Source organism: Fukomys damarensis, unplaced genomic scaffold (assembly GCF_012274545.1).
Source record: "Fukomys damarensis isolate Sample0158 unplaced genomic scaffold, DMR_v1.0_HiC HiC_scaffold_2, whole genome shotgun sequence".
Classification (NCBI taxonomy): domain Eukaryota; kingdom Metazoa; phylum Chordata; class Mammalia; order Rodentia; family Bathyergidae; genus Fukomys; species Fukomys damarensis.
In genome coordinates this window covers 59,850,993-59,878,309 of record NW_022900914.1, presented here as the reverse complement: position 1 = coordinate 59,878,309, position 27,317 = coordinate 59,850,993, and the positions used below count along the sequence as shown (strand labels likewise).

Here is a 27,317-nt window from a genome sequence, read left to right as displayed (position 1 = left end):
AATCCCACCTTTTAGCAGCTGGATGAGGGGAGAAGCCTGCAGAGGAAATACAGAAGCTGTGAGAGGTCAAGGAAAGAAGTGCAGGGTGGCAGACAGAAGTGTACGGTGCCAAGAGAGCCGCTAGAGGGGCTGATGGCTTCCAGCTGCTCTCTCAGGCGCTCCATATTGTCGGGTCTGCGGCTGTGCTCAGGCCAAGACCACATTTCCTCCTGGGTGCCAGGAGTCAGTGACTGAGCTTGACAGGAGCCACTTCTGCCAATTCTTCCAAGGCAGCCTGTGCTCTGGGGCTCACCCTGCCCAGCTGAGCCCAGCTCTGAACTGTACTTCACTCGCCTTCCTCCTGTCCCACGCAGAGCTATGCTTTCGGTCTGAGACTGCCCACCTCCCGCCATCTCGTTAAGCCCAACAGTAATTTGTGACTTCTAGTCAGTATTTTGTTCCTTTGAGATAAATGTACCCCAACTGTCACACCACCCACACACTGACAAGGAGAGACAAGAATGATGTCCACCAGATGACAGACTGCAGGCTAGAATTTCAGGAAGATGAAAAAGGAAAATGAGTATTTCCCTTAGCCGGTAGTCTAAGTGAAGGATATAAAACAAGAGGCTGGTTTAAAAACAGGAGAATGTTTAATCTGTTCCAAAAACACATAAGGAAATGAAGGAAAGTCATCTACCTACAACAGATGACATGTTAAGGTCATCACGCTCCTATTCCCAGAATCCCAAGGCTTGATGTCTGTAGGACATTATCTGTCCTTCAGGACTCCATTCTACTCAGAAATAAATTACATTAATCTGTGAAAAAATTCTACCTGCTGAAGCAAAAAGGGAGATAGGAAGGAGAAACATCAATTTACAATAACCTGATCCAAAAACAGCTAAGGACAGCAAAGGGACATCCCAGGCAGATAGGTTCCCCTGTGCAGGCGGAACCCATAAAAACTGGACTGGCCCAGGGAATCTGTAATCAGTCTGTGTTCAGCAACAGCTTCAGTGTTCTTATTCACTGCCCTCCTCCTTCAAGCCCCCTGCTGGTTGACGTCATCATTATCCCTCCTTTTCCAAATCTGTCAGAAAAAAAACCACAGGCATTAATGATTTAGAACCTTTCAAACTATCCCTCCCCCATTCCATTTTCATTTTCCCACCCACTTTCTCCTTTTGTTCTCATTCTAAAAAAGCATGAGGGGGCCAGGGATTTAGCTCAGTGGCTCCACCACCTGCCTTTCAAGCACAAGGACCTGAGTTTGATCCCTGGTACCAAAAACAAAACAAAACAAAACAAAACAAAAAAACAGAATCTGAGATCTAAAAAAGCATGAGGGCCTGGGGATATAGCTCAGTGCGGTGTAGGCCAGGCTCTTCCTCCTAAAAACTAGAACACATGGCTCCACAAAATTCACCCGAATTTACACAGAGCATTCTTTGCACCCTCACAGATTATCAGGCTACTCTTCGCTCCTAAAAATCTGACTTTTAGGGCCATATCATGCCCCCATCTTACTCTTCAATACTTTCCAACAGGAGGCCAAGGTTCTAACTCAATCCAACACCCACCTGAATGTAAGCCTCAGACAGGGTGATCATTTGGGGCAGGATGTCTGTCACCTGGAGGTCTTGTAATTCGTACCATTTGCCAGTCCCCTGCAGAAAATACAAAGGGCTAGATTAGTCTGCTGAAAGAATATAGAAGGGATTGAAGCCTAAAGAAAGAAAACTCAGAATAGTCACTGAAAGTCAACCAACAAGAGTCACAGGGAGAAGGAAGCAGGACCTTAGCACGATTCAATCAACAGAGCTGTGTGTGTCCATTGTGGCAACCTTAAGTCCTGTCAAGCCCTTGAAATACAGTGGAGTCTCAAATACTCAGCGTAACATTTAAGAAGAAAGAGGAGAAACAGAAGCTTTCTAAGATATCTTCTTCTAAGATATCTCCTTCCTGACCAGAAATGATAGGCTAGACACACTCAGGAGCTGGATACTAGAAGAATGTAACTGTGGACACTCTCCCCCATAAACCCAGCTTCACTCTAGAGAACAGCACCAACAGTCAAGAAAAAGTGTCACAGTAGACAATGTTTCCTTTGGCCTGCAAGGCCAACAAAACGAACAGAGCCAAACTACCTTACTACATGCTTCCATAAACAAGAGGGAAAGGCTTCTGGATTAAGGCACCTCTGGTAGCCCATTTGTCTCGCCCATCCAAAATTCTAACAAATGACAGCAGGGACTGGATTAATACAATATAGACATTTCAGATATTCCATGAATTTCAAATACAGGACAAATAAGAAAGCTCAGGGTGGGTGTGCTGGTACATGGCTATAATCCCAGCTACTTTAGAAGGCTGAAGCAGGATTGTAAAATCATCACCAGTCTGAATGGAGCAAGACTGTCTCACAAAAAAAAAAAAAAAAAAAGACTGGATATGTGACTCATTGGTAGAGTAACCCTAGGTTTGATCCTCAATACTGGGAAGGGGCAAAAAAAAAAAAAAAAAAAAAAGAGAGAGAGAGAAAGAAAAACTCAGGATCACAGAAAAAGCCCCATTCCTGATTTAAGGGGGCCAAGTATCTGGGTCCAAATTCTTATTCTACTGACTTCAGATAAATTACTCAAACTGTGGGCCTAGGTTTCTCACCTGTAAAAAGGATGACATACCTGCCTTGGAGGTGCAGGGTTTTTTTGTTTTTTGAGAGGGTCTCACTATGTAGTTCAAGCTGGCCTTCAACTTGAACTCATTACGTAGCAAAGGATGGCCTTGAACTTGAGGTGATCCTTCTGCCTTAGCTTCCCAACTGCGGGGATTACAGGCACGCACCCCCACCCTGAGGTGGAGAAGTGTTTTAAGGATAAAAAGACAATATACAGTAATCACTTGGCATACATCCTAGCCCAAAGAAAAACACTTGATAAACAATGCTATTATTAAACCCACAGTCCCAGAAGAGATTAATCAAAATAGAACAATCTGTGCTAAAAATTTGCAATGCCAAATATATCTCAAGTATGTTTTGTGTTTTCAGTTCAAGACAAATACACTAAATGTTTGATATGAAAGAGCCTCTACTCTAGTGCTTCACAAACTAATTTCAGAGATATCAGCAGGTCTTGTTAAAATGCTCATTTTGATTTTGCAGGCTTGGGGGAGGCTGAGAGTCTGCAGTTCTAACAAGCTCTCAGTTGCTGCTGATGCTAACAGTCCAAGGACTCCAGGATGGCAGCTCTCTAGTCCAGAACAGAGGTTCTCACATCAGGATCTCCTGGGAAACTTCAAAACACCAGATAACTTAAACCCTCTGGACAACCTGATGCATAGTATCTTAACCTTGGGCTGGGGATTTAGCTCAGTGATGCCACTGCCTGCCTTGAAAGCACAAGGTCCTGAGTTCAATCCCTGGTACCAAAAAAAAAAAAAAAAAAAAAAAAAAATAGAACTGGTATCTTAACCTTGATACTGACTTTTTGGGCCAGATCTACAGAAACAAGCCTGGCCTCTGCCCAAGCTGAGAACTGCGTTCTAATGGAATTATCCTAATGTAACTGCCTGGTACTCAGGCATCCAGATTTTGCAAAGTTCCCCAAGCGTCCAATGCACAACCACAACTGAGAACCACTCCCTTAAACTAACCACCAGCAGCTCACTTATTTCCAGAGTCCTGAAGCCAGGCCATGGAAAGGCAAACTGAAGGAGCTGCTTCTGAAACGCCAAAAGGACACCACCACTCTGTGCCCCAAGACAGCGGGTGGCCACTCACATGATGGAGCACATGGATCCGATAGGAGCCCTCCGAGGGCTTGCCATCGTGCACGATGTTGGCAATGAGGTCATAGGTGGTGTTCTTGTGGACTGCTTGTACTTCTTCAGACAAGTACTCTCTCAGATCCACATTTCTAGTGATGAGGAAAAAGAAAGCCAGGATCAGACCAAAGTGAAGTTAGGGAAGTGGTTCTACACGCACAGACCACAAAGCTGCCTACCCCTATTTCAGGACCCCAGCTCTAGGAAGGCTTACAGATTCTCAGAGCTGCGAGTTTAACACATTCACAATGAGGCCACGATTCATATGTCACGCTGCTGGGAAGCTTGAACTCAAGATTTCATGACTGAACCAAAATTATTCCAGTGACAAAAAGAACAAAGACATGTTTCATTGTTTTGTTCTAAAAAACATGCAAATGTGCAAATGACACTTACCTCCACCAAAACAGTCCTATTCAGAAAAAGCCCAGTTAGCTGCCCTCAAAAAAACCCTATTTCCAATGAGCAGAGGGCATGTAACTAAGTTTATACTTCTTTAACAGAAAGAGAGTATGTTATGAATAAAACACAGAAGAGTTGGCATGAAAAGGGTCCTTTCCAAGAAGGACAGTCAAATCATCTAAAACATATTATTCTAAAAGCAATTCGTGCAAAACATAGTTAAAAAGCAGAATTCCAGAACTGATCACAGTTTGAAGTCCTCTAAAAGGCTGATTATGAAAGAATCTTCTCCTTAACCTCTCAGCGCATGTGTTCTGAAGTGCAAATTACCAAAGAGTTACCAAACATCCAAATGCAATTGGTGGGAAAATAAACACATCCAGACCCAGTATAAAAGAAAGCCACGAGGTACAGCAGATTCTGTGGCAATTGAGCAGAGCAAGCATTCACAGATGGTCCTCCTCCCTCCGCATGGTCCAAGTCAAGCGCGCTCCTTCCTACCAGAAAGATTGATGACAGTGGCAATTCACAAGAGGCCAATTGTGCAATAAAACCCTGATCAATGGAATTTCAAGGAAGTGCCTCTGTGTTCCCACTCAAGGTAGCAGAGATCCAGCTTCGACATCCCCCATTTCATTCTAGTCACACAAAGACACTAGTGAAGAACAGGAAGTGTGGGAAAAGAGAAAGAAATTCTTTCGCAATCTCATTAAGAAATTCTCCTATAGGGCCAGGGATTTAGCTCCGTGGTTCCACCGCCTGCCTTGCAAGCGCAAGGACCCGAGTTTGATCTCCTGTACCAAAAAAAAAAAATCTCCTATAATCCTCTTTTTGCTTACCACCCACTGTTTAGATTCCTAAAGATCATGAAATCTAGAAAAAATAAAATGTTAGACCTGGAAGGACACTTAGGGCTTATCGAGGCAAACCCTCTTATTTTACTAATGAGAAATACAGAGAACACATGCAAAAAATAGGCAAATGACCCACACCAGGTCACACTGCCTGGGCAAACCAGAATTCAGGACTCTTAAGCCCACAATCTGCACACTGAGCTACATTCCCAGCCCTCTATATATATATATAAATAATTTTTTTTTTTGGAGGTAGGGTCTTGCTAAGTTACCCAGATGTGACTCAAATTTTCAATTTTCTTGACTCAGCCTCCCAAAGTACTGCATGTGTGCACCACCATACCCAGCAATTCTTTTAAACCCTACAGAGAATTAAAATCTGAAACTACTTTCAAAAGAAATTAATTGGCAGTCCTAGTATAGTTTGGAAAAATGGAAGAGGAAAGAAGAAACAAGATAAGCATTTTTCCATTTGTCAGCTCCTAAACTATTTTGTAAAGACAAAAAAAAAAAAGTAAAGTGACAGGCATGGTGGTGCAGATATAATCCCAGATACTTGGGAGGCGGAGGCAGGAGGATCACAAGTTAGAGGCAAGCCTGTCTCAAAAATAAGAAAGACTGGGGCCAGGGATTTAGCTCAGTGGTGCCACCGCCTACCTCGCAAGTGCAAGGTCCCGAGTTTGACCCCCAGTATCAAAAAAAATTTTTTTAAATAAAAATAAAAAAGGCTAGAAGAGGGGCCGGGGATTTAGCTCAGCGGTTCGGAGGCCTGCCTTGCAAGCGCAAGGACCTGAGTTCAATCCCTGGTGCCAAAAAAAAAAAAAGGCTAGAAGAGCCCGGGATTTAGCTCAGTGATGCCGCTGCCTGCCTCTCAAACACAAAGTCCTGAGTTTGATTCCTGGTACAAAACAGAAAGACTGGAGATGTGGTTCAATGGTAAAGAACCCTTGGGTTCAATCTCTGGTACCATAAAAATTAAGCTCTAAAAAGACTAAAAAGTTAAAATATAAGACTACTGAAGCTGGGTGTCATGGCAAATGCCTGTAATCCCAGTGAGACCTTGTCTCAAAAACAACAACAAAAATAAAATATAAAAAGATTACTGCGCTAAACATCACACCCTGGTCCAAATTCTTATACTATTTAGAACTCTCTCTGTCACCTTACCTAAACTGTGGCAGCCCACACACTGAGATTCAGGCTTCTCCCCACCAGCCTCACTGCTAGGTTTCTCTGTGTTCTCTGGGACATTTCTTCAGAGTGTGAAAAACCTTATTTTATGAGAATGGAAAACCAATGCTCTACTCCTAAAAGGGTGTTTCTGAGTTAGAAAACAGCAAACTAAAAACATCTGGTACAGGGCCGGGGATTTAGTTCAGTGGTGCCACCGCCTACCTTATAAGGGCAAGGACCTGAGTTCAATCCCTGGTACAAAAAAAAAAAAAAAAAATCTGATATAACTCCTAATCACCCATTAAAATACTCACAAATGTTAATTAAAAACACAGTGGCATGACAAATTAAAACAAAGTTAAATATCATAATTTCCAACTTCCCTGTTGACAGGAGGACATCAAACACATTCTAGACTTTAATCTGAGGAAAAACGAGAAATGGGCCCTAAGGTGGAAGGATAACTTTGGGGCTATCCCTGTCTGTACCCAGCAAAGTGTACAAGAAGGGAGAGAGGCAGCCCTGAGTGATCAGAAGACCCAGGTCAAATCCTACCTGCCCTACACAACTTGATCAGCACTTCCCTATGCTGAGACCACAATTCCCTGCCAGCAGCCAGATAGAAGATGAAGGAGGTAAATAAACATCTATCCTCAGGATCCCTTAAATATGTGCATCCTCCCAAGAAAAATCTAAACTTAGTATAGGGAGGCTCTGTTCCTTGCAATCCCCACTTGGAAAGATCCAAAATTAATAATGGCACCAACATATGAAAAGAAATCCAGGGCCCTAGATGGACATGAGGGATGATACTCACGTAATAGGGAAGTTGACAATCGTTGGATTCTTCTCCACAAAGAAGTTGTTCTTAGTGAATCTCTTGATACAAAAGATTAGATATGGAGGCAGCTTGGTGAGCTGGAAGCGCTTCAGAAAGTTCTCCTTGTAAGTCTTATACTCCTAGAGAAAGGAAAAAACTTATCAAATGAGTGCTGCAGTTCAGTATTTACTGGAGCAGGGGCATGAGGTTTTCTTTGTTCTTAAATGCAATTCTGCCTCACACCCAGACTTCAGAAGACACCTGACCCCAGAAACTACAGAAGAGGCTAAGCTTAGCAATCTGCCTGAGGCTGATTAAAATACCTCAACTGTGGGCACTGTATGAGCCAGTATATAAACACACTGTTAAACTATAATCATAGTAACATGGGTACCAGGTTCTATAAGGTAAACAAAACTGTCAAGTGAGAGGATTTGTTAAAAGCTGAATTAAAACCATGCAAGTCTTATTTACATAATTCATAAAGAACTTCCTGACTTTTCCAACAGTGAAGAGCCCCAGCTCCCACGAGTACTCCTGCAGAGGTGGTGGCCACAAACTTCCGATGTTCCTCCCCACTCAAAGGTCTCAAGACTGAGATTGGGGAGGTGGCTCAGCAACAGTCACTAGCAGGCCTCATTTCCTGAGGGCTTCCTCGCTAACCACGTTGGAAGAAGACTGGAGGGCCAGGGCAACTGTGCAGCCCATGGGACTAAACGCTCATAAATATGAATCATGAATTTGTTTTTCCCAACACAAATTTTTATCCTTGTTAAAGAGGTTAAGAGTGAAAGACTAACCATTACCAGATAGAAAAATACCAGTGAAATCCTCTGTCTCCAGAGTGAGTTCTGGAGGGAACAACAGACTCCTGCAGGGGTCCTCAAGCTTCCCAGGAAAATTTACTAATTTATCTGGGGTTTTTGTTTGTTTTTGTTACTGGGGATCAAACTCGGGAACTTGCGCTTACAAGGCAAGTGGCAGCACCACTGAGCTAAATCCCTACCTTATTTTTGCTTTTTTGAGACAAGGTCTCACTTTGTAGTTCAGGCTGGTCCTGAACTCACTAGGCAGTCCAGGATGGCCTCGAACTTGTGGCAATCCTGTTTCAGCCTCCCAAGTGCTGAGATTACAGGCATGTGCCACCATGCTTGGCTCTTGTTTTTTTTGTTTTTTTTCCCCAGGAAAATATTTTAACTTAAAATTAGAATATACATACTTCAAAATCATTCAGCCAGGTATGGTGGTACATACCTATAACCCAGCTATTACAGAAGGCTAAAGGAGAATCATGAGTTCAAGACCAGCACATGCAGTTTAGTAGGACCTTGTCTCAAAATCCTAAAAAAGGGCTGGGGATATAACTCAGCGCTCCCTGGGCTCAATTCCCAGTACCAGGATATTCGAGAAAGAGATAATGCAGACTACTACTCCACGAACCCCAACAGAATGAATCCACCAGGCAAGGCAAGCAATTAAAGAGGCAAAGAAAAGAAAAAGAGAGAGAATTCCCAGTATCCGCCCCCCAAAGATTCAAACCATCTAGGACAAAAGAAGGAATTAAACTAGGAAATCAAGAAAAATCTCAGCAGATAACAAGAAACTTTTAATTTGGTAAAGGGCAAAATTATAGTAATAAAATTATTTCATTTATTTATCTTTTAGTTCTGTAATTCTCATACACTAATACTGATGTTCTGATATTTTTTTAAAGGATGGGAGTATCTTCCTACCTCTGTGAGTCTACTCTCTAGTACCCAGGGGCAGGGAGCAGTCTAACAGGGACATACGAGACACATAAGACAGGGCACTGCAAGTTAAGAGCTGAAAACCAAAGTGTCTAGGAGGCTCAATAAAGAAAATATAGTTTATAGTAATAAATGTATCACACCCACATGGTGATTCTGAAGTATAAAAAGAAGACAAAGAGACTGGAGTGTAGGTAAATGATGAGCACTTGCCTGGCACATGTCAAGAAAGAGAGCGAAATACAAGCAGGGCAGGTATGCACAGGGACTACCTTCTCGGTGATGCCGTTGAACTTGGCCAGGATGTTGAAGAGTGGCACTTGGGGGATAATAAGCTGCTCCTTCTCATCCTTGTAGAGCGGGGCAGTTGGAAGGTCCAGCGTCAGGTACATAAATGTGGACTCCACCATCGTCTCCTGGTACTCGTCATTATGGAGCAGCTGCTCTTTTTCTTCTGCTGGCTAAGCATGAGTGAGAAGAAAGGGAAGGAAGGAGTGTGAGCAGTGTCTTCGCTGTTAGAAATGAGGGAGGTGCCCAGGGCAGTCACACACAGCAGCACTACCTGAGCAGATGAAATCAAGAATGGAGAGCTTTCCTTCTTCTGACAAATTTTATTTTTTATGGTAGGCTATCTAAAAAGCTCTCAGCCTATGCAGAAAGCTTGGAAAAACACGCCAGCACCACTCAGTGGGCAACAAATCCAGCCTGCAGACTACACCAACCACTAGCTCTCCGGCTTGCAGTGCACTGCCACAACAGGGACCTGGGTCACTGCCACCCAGCAGAGGCTCAGTGGAACTCTTCAGGGGCACTCAGGTTTGTCAGCTCTCTAAGTATCTCTCTGTTGCCTCCAAATCCCCAGGCAACATAAATTGGTCTAAGACCTGGCTCAATCCACTCACCAGATCAGGATGGGGAAGCTTTTTAGTGAAGATCCTCATAGACCCCTGGAAAACATCGGTCACAATAGCTGCACAAATAGAAAACAAAGTACAAGTTCTGTGAGTCTGGAAAGCATGTCAAAACATACTGCTAACTTCTATATTTCTAAAATGAACCAGCATCTTCAAGCCTAAGAACCAAAGCTCTCCCTAAGTCCAGAAGTTTCCCTTTGTAACACACCATGGTTAGTTTATAACTGTTTGTGTAAATAATTGTATTATGTCTCCTCTAAAAGACAACCTTTGATTTACAAAGCTTGGAGATGTAGGAATCACAAGTAAAACAGTCCAGCCCAGGTACTTCCCACATACTGCCTAAAAAGGAGATGTCTAGCCTGTGTTGGACCAAAAAAAAAAAAGAAAGAAAGAAAACGAACTAAGAGATGGACGAAAATGGAAGCAAAGCAATGACACAAAACACAACCAGGTCCTAGAATCCACCAGGACACAAGTTAAGAGAACTCAGAGGGCAGCAAGCACAGGCTGAAGACATGTGGTAGCAGTGCAGGGCCATCTAGTGGAAAGAGCACCAGACCACATCAAGACACCATCAGCGATCAGAACACAAGACAGTAGAACCGCATTAGGTATCCGAAATGACTCACCTGGTTTTGCAGTCTATAACTAGTAGCTATAATAACACTCATAAAAACCACCTAAGCAGGGTGTGTTGTGCACACCTGTAATCCCAGCACTCGGGAGGCTGAGGCAGGAGGATGGCTGTGAGTTCAAGATCAGCCTGGGCTACATAGTGAGTTCCAGGTCAGTCTCAACTACAGAGTGAGACCCTGCCTCAAAAAAAACCAAACCAAACAAAACAAAACAAAAAAAAACCTAATACCACTAAGCCAGTGTGAATGCTGAGAGACAACAGAAGGACTCCAAGGCTGGAACCCTGGGAGGAGACCTCAGCCCTCCAAGTTCTGACTCAGACTGCAGAACTAGCTTTGATTTTGCTCTAACCTTCAACCCACAGACCAGGCAAGCCACCCACTGCATCTTCCTCACACTAATTCTTGCGCAAGCAGGAGGCTTGGGGTCCTCAACATCTGATCTGGTCAACCTTCAGTTCAAAAAAGGTCAGGATCTCTAGGGCAAAACTTTGGCAACTTCTGCTTTCTTTTCACTTGTAGTGCTGGGGATTGAGCCCAGAGCCTCACACATGATAGTTAAGAGCTCTACCACTGAGTCACATGCCCAGCCCCTACTTTTTCTTGGTACCAGGGACTGAAGTCAGGACCTTGCGCTTGCCAGGCAGATGCAGCACCACTGAACTAAATTCCCAGCCTCCCAGCCCCTACCTTTTGACATTACTATACATGCACTATACATGATGTGTAATGATCAGGTGAAGCAACTGGCAAATCCCCCACCTCACACCTCTGTCATTTCTTTATGCTGGGAGCATTTAAAATCCTCTCTACTAGCTATTTATACAGTTCACTGTTGTTAACCATCATTATCACTCCGCTATAGAGCATTAAAACTCACTCCTCCTTTTCAACTACTTATTACCTGTACCCATTAACTATCTTCTCTTCTTCCCCTCCTCCTTCCACACCCTCCCTGTGGTAACCACTATTCTACTCCTTTTATGATATCAACTTTTTTGGCTTCTATAAGTGACAATATACTTCACTCACTGTACCTGACTTGAAGATAATCATCTTCCAGGGATTTCAGCTTATTAAAAATACCACTGGGGGCCCAAGCACAGGGGCACACGCTTATAATCTCAGCACTCAGGAGGCTTAGGTAAGGAAATCACTGCAAGTTCAAGGCCAGCATGGGCTCCACAGTGAGCTCAAGACCTGCCTGAAATACATAGTGAGACCATGTTTCAAAAGAACAAAAACTAAAAAACTATTGGGAATATACCCATATTCGAATAAAAAACTGTGGAAAGCCAGGCATGGTGGTGCATGTCTGTAATGCTAGCTTCTGAGGAAACTGAAGCATAACGATTACAAATCCAAGGCCAGCCTGGGCAATTTAGCAAGGCCTTGTCTCAAAATAAAAATAAATAAATAAAAAGGGCTGAGAATGTAGCTCAGTACTGTCTGGGTTCAATCCCTAATACCACCAAAAACACCAAAAAAAAAAAAACCAAAAACCCTACAGTTATGGAGAGAGCCCTAGTCTGGAAGAAAATGTAGTCTATGTGTACAACAGATACTAGCCCCTTGCCTCCAAAAGAGATAAACAGCTAAGAACAAAAGGATAGGAAGTTGCAAAGATTTTTGGAAGGGAGCAAAGGAAAAAGAGCTCCTTTTCAAAAGCAACATGACTTACTCTTCTTCTTCTTCTTTGTGCCACCCAGAGCAGCGTGTAGGGCATTCAGAAACCAAGACAGGAAGTCAACTCCATCCCCTGAGAAAAAAGAAGAATGGAACATGCTGAAATTGGGAGGCTTAAGAGGAACCCAAACCACACACTGGTTGGCCCCATCCCACAGTTCGGCTGCTTCAGTGGCCACACCACTGCCTGCACCTCTATTTTTCTTTTTTTTCTGAGATAGGGTCTCGCTACGTAGTTGAGACTGACCTCGAACTCACTATATAGCCCACAATGGTCTCGAACTTACAGCAATCCTCCTGCCTCAGCCTCCCGAGTGCTGGGCTTACCAGGCCTGGCTACGCCTCTATTAATGCTGGCACTCTTCAGAGTCAAGCTCTTCCTCTCCAATCTCTACTCTCCTCCTACCTGCTTGTACCTACCAGACCCACAGCAGGACCTTCAACTATCATCTCTATCCTACACTCCTATCCCATCACCAGTGATGACAAACAAATGAATGATGACCCTGTAATACCACTTCTCCTGGGGAAGCTTTGACTTCCTTCTTCTGTCCTGCTCCTACCATGGTTTCTGAGATCAGACACATGGGCAACATTCCTGACCCATGCGGTGGGTGCTTGAGGAGCCTCCCACTCAATCTGGGATGATGGCTACTTCCTTACCTAGTAAGATTTACTTCTATTCACTTCCTCTTTGCTCATCCAATTAAAATCTCAAAGGCCATAAAACATCTTTCTTAACTTCATTTCCCTAATCCTAAAGGCCTCTGACAGGTGCTGGGATGTAGCTCGGTAGTGTTAACACTTGTCTAGTAGCCACAAGGCCCTGGGCTCCATCCCCAGCACAGCAAAAAGAAAAAAGAAAGAAAGAGAGAAAGGTGGTGGGGAGGGGGAAGGGGGAAGGGGGAGGGGAAGAAGGAAGGAGGAAGCAGGGAAGGGGAGGGGAGGGAGGAAGGGAGAAAGGGAAAAAAATCCAAAGGCCCCTGCCAACTCCAAAGGAGGACATTCTTTCCTCCCACCCAAGCAAAATGTTTTCAAGTGACAACAACTGATCAAAGCTAAAGATTATGTACCTGACAATGACTCAGGTCTCAGAGACTGAGGGAATTATGTTTATGCAACAATACAGAGAGTGGTAATAATAGAAGCAGCTAAATAAATTTACAGCTAGGGTAAAGATTTCTATATCTGCAGCCAATTTTGGTTTAACTTTCTAAATCTGTCAAAAGCTGAAAGGCTCCAATATCCACCTTCGGTCTGTGAGTTACCTGGGGATCTCTGCAAATGTTGACATGGATATATCCAGCCACAGTTCACAGAAAATTCATCTCCATAAAAATCTCATACCTTGATGCAGCCTTAATGTAAAAATCTAGGACCTTACATAGAGTTGGTTCAGAAACAAAAATGACCCTATAAACAGAAGACACCCTAGCAATCCTAGCTACTGGAATCCGATGGTCCTAGCCAGCATACAACCTGGCTATCACCTGCTCAGAGTTTATCTTAAGTTTGTTGAAAAGAAAATTTTGTGTTATTATCTGTTTTTTTTGTAAAAATGTTTTTGGCTTATTTTGTACTCTAAGTTACTTTTTTGGGGGAACTGGGGATCAAACTCACAACCTCACAATTGCCAGGCAGGCATCCCGAGCTCTAAGTAACTGCTTTGAACACAATGATACACAGTGTAATAACTGTTAGTCTCCCCCCCAACAACAAAAAAAAAAGAAGGGTGAGGTACTCAGATTACGATGCCACTGTTGTGGTTGTAAAATGCTAAACACCACGCTCAAGTAGTTCATTTGAGAATAAATCACAGTGCTTCTGATCAATACCTATCATTCATCCCAATAGGCATCTTACTCCCTAAAACCCCAAGGGTCCCCTGGGGCCCACTCTACTTACCTTACCACGCCCTTGTTCCCCTTTCCTCCTTAAGTACCCCAGACTCTTAAAAGCCACTATTAATCTATCTTCCTGTCTAAGTCACTCCTCAGCTGGGAAATGTTTTGCAAAAACAGACCTATGCCTGAAAGCCTTCACTGACTCCCTCCGCTACTAGGACTTGTCCACACTCATAGTATTACATACACCAGGAAATCTAGTCCCCTCTTCTCCACCGAGCCTAGACATCCAGGCCCAGTTCTTACAGTCTGTCTGCTGTGCCAGGCACCTCTGTGCTTCTGCTTGCCCATCCTCTCCACCAGGAATGTCCATCCCTGAGCTGCCTCCTCCTCTGCCTAAAATACAGGGATCTGCTCCTCTACTCTGGCCTCTGATCTACCTCCCACCTTCACCTGGGAGTCCCTGCTCCATGCTCTCTCTCACAAGACACTTGTGACGGCAATTAAGACACTGGGACCACTTTTACACAATTACCTTCCCCACTAGCCTGGAGCTCCTGAAAGAGAAAAATCTTATCCTGGAAGCTCCAAAACCTAGCACCATGATGCACATTGCTGGCCAATACCATAGGAGATCCGGGTACTAAGAGTCAGGTTCCACTTAACATACAAGGTAATGACAACTTGGGCCAGAGAGATGAGAACAGTCAAAAGGGTTTACAAGAGTACCCTAGAACCGGACATGGCAAAATAAGCACAGGTAGCCGAGGCTTAAAAAGGGTTGGTCCCTTTCCCAGCCTCCTACTTTCCCCTGAGCCGTACAGTTTATTTCACCAAATGGACAGACTTTCCATTCAGTAGAATTTCCTGGGAGTCTGAGCAGAGCCAACTAATCAGAGAGGAATGAGGAACTTCACCTTGGTACCCATCAGGCACTCACTGCAGGCTACATTAGTCGCTTTACTTACTTCAGTCAGTACAAAGTAGAAATAAGTTTTGTCTGTCAAATTAGTTCTGCTCTCAACTCAGGGAAACATGGATAACTTGCTCCTTACCTTGTTTGGTGATCTGAAAAGTCTTTTTGCTGCAAAGCACAACAGCCTGAAGCATCTCATGGGGAGAGACATGCGCCTTGAAATTCCGAGGGTTCCACAGCTTTCTCATCAGCTCTCCAAAACGCTGCACCAGCAAGAACATGATATCCCCTGGGGGGCGCTTGATGTTCTTATAATTATCTTCTTCCAGGAAGTAGTTCCGGAGAGGAGGAACATTAGACAGAGCCTAGAAGTCAAACTCTGGTTAATCCAAAGCCCCTTTGCACGACCTCTTGGAGCCAAGCTCTTGAGGCTAGCTTTCTTCTAACAGAACCTTGGGATAGGCCTGGGGTGACCTTAAAGAGACTGAAGTAACAGACCCTCAAAGAATCCTGCTGGGAGCCAACATTATAGAAAAACCTCATGCTGGCCATCCTGAACTATATGACAAGACTCTGACTCAAAAACAAAAAAAAAAGAAGGGCTAGGGATTAAGTTCAGTGGCACCCTGCCTGCCTCACAAATGCAAGGTCCTGAGTTTGATCCCTGGTACCAAAAAAAATTTTTTCCCAAAATAAAACCATATAATTACATGTGAATGCACAGTTAGGATGGAAAATGATCAAGCCAGGTGTGATGGCACACACCTATAATGTCAGTATCTGGAATCTAAAGCAGAAGGATCACAAGTTCAAGGCCAGTCTGAGAACTTACTGAGACCCTGCCTCAAAATTAAAAACAAAGGGGCCTCGGATTATTTAGCTGAGCAGTGAGGCCTTAGGTTTGATTCCCAGTAAAGAAAAAAGAAAGAAAAAGACCGATAGAGAAAATCAGAAACAGAGACAGAGACAGAGAAGCAGGCAGAAAAGAAAAAGAGAAAATTAAAGCCAAGCATAGTGATACACACCTGTAACTCCATTACTTGGGAGGCTGAGGCAGGAACTGAGAAAGGGAGATCACTGTGAGTTTGAGGACAGCATGGGCTACATAGTGAGTTCAAGGCCAGAATGTACTACACAGCAAGACCTTGTCTCAAAAAAAGGGGGGAGGTGCAAAATAAAAGATGATAGGAAATGGGAAGATGGGAATGGAAGAAAAAAGGAAGCAGGAAGCCAGACTATGTAGAGATTGGAGGAGGTTCTAGGGATGGAGGGAGACTTGAAAGAAAGGGAAGTGAAAGTAAAAAGGATCAAGATGAGGGCTGGGGATTTAGTTCAGTGGTACTGCACCTGCCTCACAAGTCTAAGGTCCTGAGTTCGATCCCTGGTACCAAAAATAAAAAAGCAATATGAATACATACTAATTCCTATCAATTCTTGATCCTACCTGAAGGACAGCATTGGCATAGTCGTTGGCCTTTATGTTATTCAGTCCCACGATACCCGGTAGGTAAGTGGTACCATCATATGCCCGAGACAATTTGGCTTGCTTGTCCAAGTTTGCAATCTGCTGCTTTGTGAAAGTAGGCTTCAACACATACTGGAGAGCAAAAACAACAACAACAACAACAACAACAAAATTCTAAGTTGTTTTACAGCTGTAAACAGAGTTCACAAAATATGTCTGCCAAAACCTAAAACAAAAATGCTTTGGTCATGAATGTCCCACCATACAAGAAAAGACCCCAATCTGCCAGGCAGTACAATCACCCAGTACTCAGGAAACGGAGGCAGGAAGACGCAACACTCAGCTCTCTAAAGCATATGAAAACTAATGTGGAGGGGCATGCCTGTAATCCAGCATTCAGGAGGTGGAGACAGGAGGATTACCCTAAATTTGGGGCCAGCCTCAACTAGTAAGTTCAAGGTCAGCCTGAGTGACACTGGGAGACCCTGCCTCAAAAAAAAAAAAGCATGTAAGAGTTCGAGTTCCAAATGGAACTTTATCCAGAGTGGCACACATACTTAGCTCAAGAGCAGAGTAGCTCCTCCCTTCTGGGCAGGACTGGGGACCTCAGGTTCCACGGGACTAGAGGGGCAGGATCTTCCCAGAGTTATGACAGTCATTGTGTCACAGACTAGATGGAGGTCATTATGAACTTGCTCTCTGATACCTTTGAGTGTATTCCAGTTCTCCCTCCATCTAGCCTCCCTTGACCTGAGGTGAGCCAGTTCCCAGGGAGCCCTGGCCTGCTCACGGAAGAGTTTGCCCCGAACTAGGCCTTTGATGCACACACCGTGATGTCCTCCAGTGAGGAATCGATGATCTCATAGTTGTCTGGAAGGCAGTAAAACTTGAGGGTGTGGAGGTTGAGGAAGACATGGTGGCTAAATTGGACACTGTGAATATAGGCATGAGACTTCAAACCCCGGCCTGTAGGAAAGAGGAAAAGGCTCTGAGAAGGGCAGACAGATCAGGTTTGCTCTTCCTTGTGTTATTTTGTACTAGAACATGTTAAAAGCGAAGAAAGCATTATGCCACCCATGACATGAATCTCCTGCATGAACTCCCATCATCAAACAGCAGCAAGAAAGAACAGTGTATTACTTGTTTCATTCCCTAGAATGCATTAAAACACTGGATGGAGCTGAATGCAGTGGCACACATCTGTTAATACCAGCCCTCAGGAGGCCAAGGCATGAAGATTGCAAGTTCAAGTCCAGCCTGGGCTACACAGCGAGTTCAAGGTCACCTTAGGCTACACAGCAAGATTCCACCTCAAAAGGCCAAAAAAAGGAACACTAATTAGGGAGACTAATTTACACATATACATATATAAGCTAGTTTTATAGGTAACAGAAACTAGGACTATCAACGAATCTTACATATGATATATAGAGATATATACGGAGATCCGTATGAATATGCACACACACAAATTGATGTATCTTATGACAGTCCATCACCACTCAGTCCTCAATTTCCAAATGCCACAATCCAGTACCTATGTAGTTTGTTTACATTGCCACTCCTTCCTGCTATCTCTTCCTTAACCCACCCACACCCCGTATGTCCTGCCAATTCAAGTCCCACGCACCTCCTGCACAAACTCAGCACAAACACCACAGCTAATTCTACCCCACCTCCTCCAAAAACTCAAACACTGACCTTTGCATATTCGAGCTCCTCCTCCTTTTACTCACTGCCTGAGTCTAGCACGAATCTTTATAGTCTGATAGAACTTGTTGATGACTGCTTTATGCAAACCTCAACCCTTCTGAGAGCAAAGAATGTAATTTCTATCTCTTTTGAATCCCCTACTATCTAATGTACATAGCATTTGCTTGGTCTGAAGAAGCTGAAATAATAAATTTTCAGAAAAGAACAGAATTTAAAAAGTCCTTGACGGGCTGGGGATTTAGCACCGCGGCACAGCACCTGCCTGGCAAGCAAAAAGTCCTGAGTTTGATCCCCAGTACCAAATAAATAAATACATAAATAAGTCTTGGGCTGGAGAGTTGGCTCAGTGGTTTTGCTGCCTGCCTCACAAGCGCAAGGACCCGAATTCAATCCCCAGTACCATAAAGAAAGGAAGAAAGAAAGAGAGAGAGAGAGAGAGAGAGAGAGAGAGAGAGAGAGAGTGAGTCCTTGGAGCAAAATGACAAAGAGAGAAGTAGTAGTAGTAGTAGTAGTAGCAGCAGCAGCAGCAGCAGCAGCAGTAGTAGCAGTAGTAGTAGGGTGTAGGCTATAACTCAGTGGTTGAATGACTACTGTGCCCTGGGTTCAATCTCCACCACTACCAAAAAATTCCAGAATAGGCACATCAGAGACTGAGAAACCCAGAGTGTCTGAGATCATCATCATTCACAGAGCTAGTTCTCCTCCTCAAATATATTCAGGTTCTGACCAGTCAGAGAACTGTGCCCTCACTGGTTTTCTTAGAGTATTCTAACTTCTTGGTTAAAAGAGAGAGAGAGAAGGGGCTGAGGATTTAGCTCAGTGGTACGGCATCTGCCTTGCAAGTGCAAAAGACCTGAGTTTACTCACCGGTACCAAACAAAAAACAACCTCCTCCCACAGAAAGTCACATTATTCAATGTGACACCTGAGAATGAGCTTTTTTGTTTTGGGGATTGTTTAGTTTTGGTGGCACTGTGGACTAGACCCAGGGCCTCATGCACTGTCGGAAGACATGCTACCCTTGAGCTACATTCCTATACCTTTTTATTTTATTTTGAGATTGGATCTTACTAAATTACTCAAACTAGGGGCCAGGGATTTAGTTCAGTGGCACCGCGCCTCCCTCACAAGCACAAGGTCCTGAGTTCAATCCCCAGTACCAGAAAAAAATAAGCAAACAAACAAATAAATAAATAAATAACTCAAACTAGCCTAATTTGAAATCCTCCTGCTTTAGCTCCTGAGTAGCTGGGATGGCAGGTGTGCAGCACTGCACCTGGCAGAAGAATAACTTACTTTCTAGAAAAAAAAAAAAAGACCAGTAGGCAGCTTTGAAAACTTGAGTGTATAATTTGTAACATTCATTTACCTTGAAAGTACTTGCCACACACCAGACAGGCATATGCATTGATATGCGAGAGGGAGATAGAGCACAGTTTCTCAAAGTCAAAATCCAGCACACTCCTAAGAGAACCAAAACAACACAGGAAAACAAAAACACACAATTAACAAGGATGAAGGTCTAGGAGGGCATCTGAATGAAGCAATGGTGGCTCCACGTTCCACAGCATCACACAGCAGCCTTCACAGAATGGTAACCAGATACAAACCACAAGAGACACTCAGTACTCCCCACCGCCACTCACCAGGCCCAAGGATGTGCTACCGCATCTGCACAGAACCCAACACCAGAACCCTCTCTCTTGTTAGATGTAGTTTATACTCACTCATGGATTCTGCACCAGTGGATTCAAACAACCATGGATCAAAAATATTTGAGAGAAAAATCACATCCATAGCGAAACAAATACATACCTCTTTGGTCTTTCTCATTATTCCCTACTGATATAGTGTGACAACTACTTATGCAGCATTTATAGTGCATTAAGAATTAGTAATCTACGAGGCCGGGCATGGTGGTGCACGCCTGTAATCCCAGCACTCGGGAGGCTGAGGCACGAGGATTGCTGTGAGTTCGAGACCAGCCTGGGCTACATAGTGAGTTCCAGGTCAGTCTTAACTACATAGTGAGACCCTGTCTAAAAAAAACAAAAACAAACAAACAAACAAAGAATTGGTAATCCAGGGCTGGGGATTTAGCTCAGTGTGGTTCCGCCACCTGCCTTGCAAGTACAAGGTTCCAAGTTTGATCCCCAGTACCAAAAAAAAAAAAATGAGAGAGAGAATTAGTAATCTGGAGATGATTTAAGTATACAACAGGATAGTCAGAGACTATAAGCATGATGCTGTTTCATTTGATATTTTTGTTGATCTGTTTTGCGGTTTTTTATAATATTGAGGATTGAACCTAGGACTGCATACATGTTAGGCAGGTGCTCCACCACTAAGCTACACTCTTCAGCCACACAATGCCTCTTTTCATCGTTGTTTTCTGAGACAAGGTCTCACCAGTTCAAACTAGCCTTGAATGCACTATGTAGCCTAGGCTGAATTTTTGATCTTCCTGCCTCAGCTTCCCAAATGCTGGGATTATAGGAATGCACTACTGCACCCAGCTCATGATGCCATTTTATTTTATTTATTTATTTTTCTCATTGAGTTTATTGGTACATTTTAGGTATACAGTACAGTTACATTCATCATTGGGATCTTGTACCTTTACATGACAGGTCTTGGTTCTCATTTTTTCCCCATACCCCTGCCCTCCATGACGCCATTTTACATAAGGGTCTTAAGCATCCACATATTTTGGTATCCATGGAGAGTCTTGCTACCAATCCTTCACGGACACCAAGGGACAAATACATTTAGAAACAGTCAAAAACCTCCCAGCCCAGCGTGGTGGCACATGCCTATAATCTATCCCAACACTTAGAAAGCTAAGGCAGGAGGATCTCTGCAAGTTCATGGCCAGCCTGGGGTATATAGTGAGTTAAAGACCAGCATGAACTGCATAACGAGACTCTGCCTAAAAAATTTTAAAAACCCTTTCATTAGTTACTTTCTCACTTTCTCTGAAGGGAGTGCTGTAAGACAAAACCCCAACAGCAGTGTGAAGTGAGGCCATGAAAAGAATGAGCATACTCCTTTATAAAAATTTATTTCTGTCTATAAGAATAAAGAGGAAACTGGAAGAATTTTAAGGAAAAATCTATAACTGTAACTATTCAAGTAAATAGTATGTATTAGAAAGGAACAAAAACTTTACATCCACTGAACCAACAGGTGAAAAAGGGATTTCTTCTCAAATAGTAACTCTAATTAACTGTGAACAATTCTGCACAATTGTGCTAATATGTGGTTAGTAACAACTAAGCTTATTTTTATTTATTTTGGGTTTTTTTGGTTTGGTTTTTTTTTTTGGTACCAGGGATCAAACTTGGGACCTTGAGCTTGTGAGGCAGGCAGCAGAACTACTGAGCTAAATCCCCAGCCCTATTTTGGTTTTTTTGAGGCAGGGTCTTGCTATGTAGCTCATTCTGGCCTTTAATTCACTCTGAAGCCCAGACTGGCCTCAAACTTTTGTCAATCCTCCTGCCTTGGCCTTCTGAGTGCTGCAACTATAGGCATGTGCCACCATGCCTGGAAACAACTAAATTTAAAATAATTAAATTTAAAAGCTTAAAATTCAGTTCCTAGGCTGGGAGTATAGCTCAGTGGTGGAGGGTGTACTTAGCAAGCATGCACTAGATTCAATTTCCAACACCAAAATTCAGGACCCCACCCCACCCAGTGACAAAAGCCACATACCAAGTATTCAAAAGCTACATGTGGCTTGCATGACCATAATGAAGAGCTGTTATAAAAAGTAATTCCAAGCCGGGCATGGTGGGACAAGCCTGTAATCCCAGCACTCGGGAGGCTGAGGCAGGAGGATCGCTGTGAGTTCGAGACCACCCTGGGCTTCATAGTGAGTTCCAGGTCAGTCTCAACTCTACATAGTGAGACCCTGTCTCAAAAAATAAAAACAAAAACAAAAGCAAAAAGTAATTCCAGAGCTGGGCATGGTGACACACGCCTCTGATCCCAGCACTCAGGAGGCTGAGGCAGGAGGATCGCTCTGAGTTCGAGACCAGCTTGGGCTACATAGTGAGTTCCAGGTCAGTCTCAACTACATAGTGGGACCATGTCTCAAAAAACCAAAAAAACAAAAACAAAAGAGGGAGAAAGAAAAGGGCTGGAGGATGGACATAGTGGCACACATCTGTAATCCCAGCACTTGGGAGGATGAAAGAAGGTCACTGTGAGTTGAAGGCCAGCATGGGCTATCTAGTAAGTTCAAGGTCAGCCTAAACTGCACAGTAAGACCCTGTTTCAAAAGAAAAATTTTTAAAAAGGGCTAGGAATGCAGCTCAATCCTTTTACAGGCCTTGGGTTCAATACCCAGTATCCCCACCATCACCCACACATACAAAGCAATTTCATTACTGCATAAAGTTCTATTGGACAGCATCAACATTGAACACAGGCCATGTGGGAATGAGAGAATACCATAAGTGGGTAACTAGCTCTGCATTCAAAAATAAACTTTGTTTTTGTCTGAATCCTAGGCACCTAGAATAGTGCTGTAGTATTAGCCACCTTCCTCATCACTGATAACAATACCTGATACCCCACAACTTGGAGAAGCTTATTTGGCTCACAGCAGCCCGTGGTTCAGTCCATAGTTGGCTGGCTCCAAGGCAGAAATGGATGGCAGAGGACAGCTGCCCGTCCCACGGCAGCCAGCATTAGACAAGGGAAGCTGGAAACAAGTGTACCCGCTTCTAGAGCGACCCATCTGCAGCGGGCCCGGCCTCCTCCCAGTACGGTCAGCTATGAACTCATCCTCGATCTGACCATCTTCCAAACACAGGAAGTTTCAATCTCAACCACAAGTACATAGTATATAGTGATGCTGAAGAAATATTTAAGCTTTCTATTGTTATTGCAGGTACGTTATGTATCTCCTTATTCTAAAACACAAATTTAAAATGAGGCAAGTTTTTTGTTTTTGCAGTAATGAGAATGAACCTAGGCCCTATACAGTACTGTACTGCACCCAAGTCTTTTTTCCATTTTTATTTTGTGACAGTCTCCCTAAGTTGCCCAAACTGAGCTCCAACTTGCAGTCCTCCTGCCTCAGCACTAAGAGTCCTTTATACGTGTGCTTACCCTCAAACAAAATGTGATGACATTTCTACAATATGTACTCTGTCACTGATTTTCTGGGCAGAAAGCTTTAAAAGTAAAATTTGTGAATATGGGACATGGTGGTACAGACCTATAATCCTAACACTCTGGGAGGCTGAGGCAGAATTTTAAGTTTGAGCCCAGTCTGGGTAACTTGACAACTCAGTGAGATCCTCAAAAAGGCTTGGAATGTGCCTCAGTGGGAAGGCCCTGGGTTCCATCCCCAATACCCACTCCCCCAAAAATTTCTGAATATGTTATTTCATCCATCATCCAAACAATTTTCTAGAGAGGTCCCATTTTTCTTTTAAGGCCTTCAACCTCTCTACCCTACTGACCTGTTAATGGTATCTAGATATGGGCAGTGGCGGCTCCTCCGGTCCTCAGAATCCACACGGCCATTCTTTGCTGAAAAGAAAATAATCACAGGCTTTGAACATGGTAAACATGTACTCAGGGGTCAACTAACAGTACAAAGAAACACAGAAGTAGTAATATAATCAAGAAAAGCTCCAAGCCAGGCATGGCGATACACATCTGTAATTCTAACTACTCAGTGGGCTAAGGCAGGTGGATCACAAGTTCAAGGTCAGCTTGGGGAACTTAGCAAGACCCTGTCTCAAAATAGAATAAAAATAGGCCCTGGGGATGCAGTATAGAGGAGGTAGCTCAGATGCAAAGCATCTGCCTAGACATGTGAGACCCCAGGTTCAAATCCTCAGTACTTGAGGAAAGACATCCAAGGAGGCATGAAAGGTATCATGAAATATACAAGTAACCAGATAAACTGAATGTTAACATAAAAGCAGTTTTTAATTTTTTTGTAGGATTTTTTGCTTTTTGTTGTTTTTTGAGACAGGGTCTCGCTATGTAGTTCAGGCTGGCCTTGAACTTGTAGTTATCCTCCTGCCTCAGGCTCCTGAGTGCTAGGATTACAGGCATGTGCAACTATACCCAGAAGCACACAAGTAGGGTTTTTTTGTTTTGTTTTCTTTTTGAGACAGGGTAAGGCTATATAGCCCAGGCTGACGGAGAATTCACAGCAACCCTTCTGTCTCAGTCTCCCTAGTGCTGGGATTACAGATGTGCATCATTATGCCCAGTTTTTTTTTATTTTGAGACAAAGTCTCACTAAACTGTCAAACTTGCATTCCTCCTGCCTCAGCCTTCTGTGTTGGAATTACAGGCACATGCACCACCACGCCTGCCCAGCAAACAGGAGTACAGTTTGAAGTGTCCCTGCCTCTTCACTTGTACCAGCATCCTTACCAATTGGCAAATCTACCAATTGTGAAGAATAATGAAGGGTCTGAGATTTTACCATATATTCTGGCTAAGTTAACCTGTTAGTTTCATGGATGCTGATGAAGATCTGTAACTACTGGATCTAAAACAAAGGATAGTTTTATTACAGCAATAGCCGGAATATAGCACTGTTGGAACATCCCAAAAGGGAACAAGGTGAGAACATGTGCACAGAGTGAGCTGCCTTACTGAAGAACCAACCCTAAGCTTAGAGAAAGTGAACCTTTTATAACTGGTTGTGAGACTGCCTCCCCTTTCCTGTTCACTATCCCAATATTCTTAACAATACAGAAAGGAGAAGCCTCTGGCTGTAGTATGTGCAAAAAAATCCCCAATCAACGAGACAAAAATGGAGAACTGTCCCCTAAACTATTCAACCTAAATAGTGCATAAAGCCCAGGACTTAGCTCAGCAGCGCAGCTCCTGCCTGGCAAGCCAGGGCCTGTTAGGTTCGTGGTAACAAAACAAAACAAAAAAGTAGTACACAACTAGTACTTCAATCAGGTGCCTGGGATTCAGGCTCTCGGCTGAGGTCTTGACTCCAGAGATTATACCAAGACCCCATACTAAGTTAGGGGTTTTGTAGAAACTGGAGGAGGTAACATCTGTGAGCTCATTAGCACAGCACCTGGCCCAGGTTAGGCATCCGATAGCAGGAAGCTGCTGCTGTTACTGCACTTAAAAATACTTAATTATAGTTATTAAGATTTAGTACTAGCTGGGAGTGGTGGCGCACGCCTGCCAGCACTTGGGAGGCTGAGGCAGGAGGATCGCTGTGAGTTCGAGACCAACCTGGGCTAGTGAGTTCCAGGCCAGTCTGAACTACATAGTGAGACCCTGTCTCAAAAAACAAAACAAAACAAAACAAAACAAAACAAAAAAAGATTTAGTACTAGCTTCATTAAAACAATCAAGTCTGGATTCCTCTACCCCTTCCCCTCCGGGTAGGCAAGCTGCGAAAGGTTAGAAAGAAAAAAAAAATTGGACTGAGGGTTTGGCTCAGCGGTTCCGCGGCCTGCCTCGCAAGCGCAAGGGCCCCAGTTCGATCCCCGAAAGATGGAACCTTTGCCCGACCCGACCCAGCCCAGCCCCGCGCACCTCGCACCTCCCGCTCGGGCTCCGAGTCCTCGTCGGCCTCGCGCTCCTAGGCAAGCTGCGAAAGGTTAGAAAGAAAAAAAAAATTGGACTGAGGGTTTGGCTCAGCGGTTCCGCGGCCTGCCTCGCAAGCGCAAGGGCCCCAGTTCGATCCCCGAAAGATGGAACCTTTGCCCGACCCGACCCAGCCCAGCCCCGCGCACCTCGCACCTCCCGCTCGGGCTCCGAGTCCTCGTCGGCCTCGCGCTCCCCCACGATCTCGTTCCCGCTTTATGCGACCCGAGCTGGGGCGCGACTCGGACTCGCGCTTCCAGCGGGTGGAACCACGAGACTCCCGCTTAGACCGACTGGACATCGCCACAGCCGGAGGAAAGAACTACCGCAGGCGCCGGGAACGCTTGCGCGCGCATGTCACAACCAATCAGCAGCGAGTCTGTTACCGAGCCCAAAACTCTCTACGAGTCGTCAATAGGGACAATTCATGCAGTCAGATACTTGCTGGAGCTAAGCGCCCCTGCGAGAAGCTGTGGACCCCTCGTCTCCTTATCTGTCATTTTCGTCTCACCTTAAAGAGACAGGAACATGAAGTCGGGCGTAGTAGTTTATGCCTGTAATCCCAACACTCGGAAGGCAGAGGCAGGAGGATTGCTACGAGTTCGAGGCCAGCCCGAGCTACATAATATGTTCAGGGCCAGCCTGAATTATAAAGTGAGACGCTGTCTCAAAAAACTAAAAAAAAAAAAAAAGAGAGAGAGAGAGAGAGACAGGAACATCTTATGGCCTATGGAATTTTCTGGATAAAGCTGTCATTCGAGCCCAGATTTTATTTATTTGTTTTTATTTTTGGACCTGGGATCAAACTCAGGACCTTGTGCTTGCAAGGCAGGCAGCAGCACCACTGAGCTAAATCCCCGGCCCCAGATTTTGTTGTTGTTGTTCTTCCAAATAACACAGAGGATTATTTTAAGAGGCCACTGTTACAAAAAAAATCTCTTTATGCACATTTAGAAAACTAGGAGTGAACAAATAAACTACAAAGCCAGTGCATACCACCACGAGTTCAAGGCTAGCCTGAGCCGCATAGCCAGATGTCTCAAAACAAAATCAGTGTAGCCGCGAGTGGTGGCTGAGGAAGGAGGATAGCAGTGAGTTCGAGGTCAACCTGGGCTACAAAGTTCAGGGGTAGGCTGGACAAAGCAAGACCCTGTCTCAAAAAAAAGTCAGTGTATAGACATTTCAGCGATTAAGGAAAGAGGTGGGAAGCCTAACTGATCTCAGATTTCTTCAAGAGACTGTGTGCCTCCAAACCACTATGGGGAGGTCATCTCACTCAGTTTGTTTTCCTCAGAGAATGATGATTCTGTACGAGAAAAGAAGGAAATATCCCCATACCATTCCCTTCATGCTTTAATTCCACATTTAGAGGATTCTTAGTATCAAAAAAGCCCAAACAGCTATCATGCCTTTCCATGATAGCTGACACTTTCCCAGAAGTAGCATGTACTTTTATATTTGCATTTACCTTCTTTTTCTATTTACTTGGCCCACTATTCATTTTTGCTATCTTCAATAAACTGAGACAAAGGCATAAACATCCTGCCAAGGAATATTTACGGTAAAACTAAGAAAACTCTAATTTCAGGACCTGCTTTGAATGTGTTTGCCTAGTTTTTTCAGTTGTTTGGTTTTTTCTAGTGGTGTTTGGCATTACACTTAGGGTCTCATACATGCTAAGTGCATGCTCTACCATTGAACTACCCTTGAAACTGCCTGTTTAAGAGTTCCATTGAGGTATAACTGTCAC

At 43.9% G+C, this 27,317-nt stretch overlaps 1 protein-coding gene across 1 annotated transcript; it reads right to left on the bottom strand.

Moving 5' to 3' along the window:
* Positions 1–626: 626 nt before the first annotated feature.
* On the bottom strand, positions 627–25,921 carry Usp39 (ubiquitin specific peptidase 39). The gene is made up of 13 exons (XM_010625679.3): positions 25,724–25,921; positions 23,452–23,521; positions 19,350–19,444; positions 17,097–17,233; positions 16,247–16,399; positions 14,942–15,167; positions 12,038–12,115; positions 9,707–9,774; positions 9,077–9,265; positions 7,054–7,196; positions 3,764–3,899; positions 1,563–1,649; positions 627–1,072 (listed from the first exon to the last, which is right to left on the bottom strand). The coding sequence occupies exons 1-13, from the start codon at positions 25,866–25,868 to the stop codon at positions 1,025–1,027; spliced, it is 1,575 nt and encodes a 524-aa protein (XP_010623981.1). The 5' UTR covers positions 25,869–25,921; the 3' UTR covers positions 627–1,024.
* Positions 25,922–27,317: the final 1,396 nt, after the last annotated feature.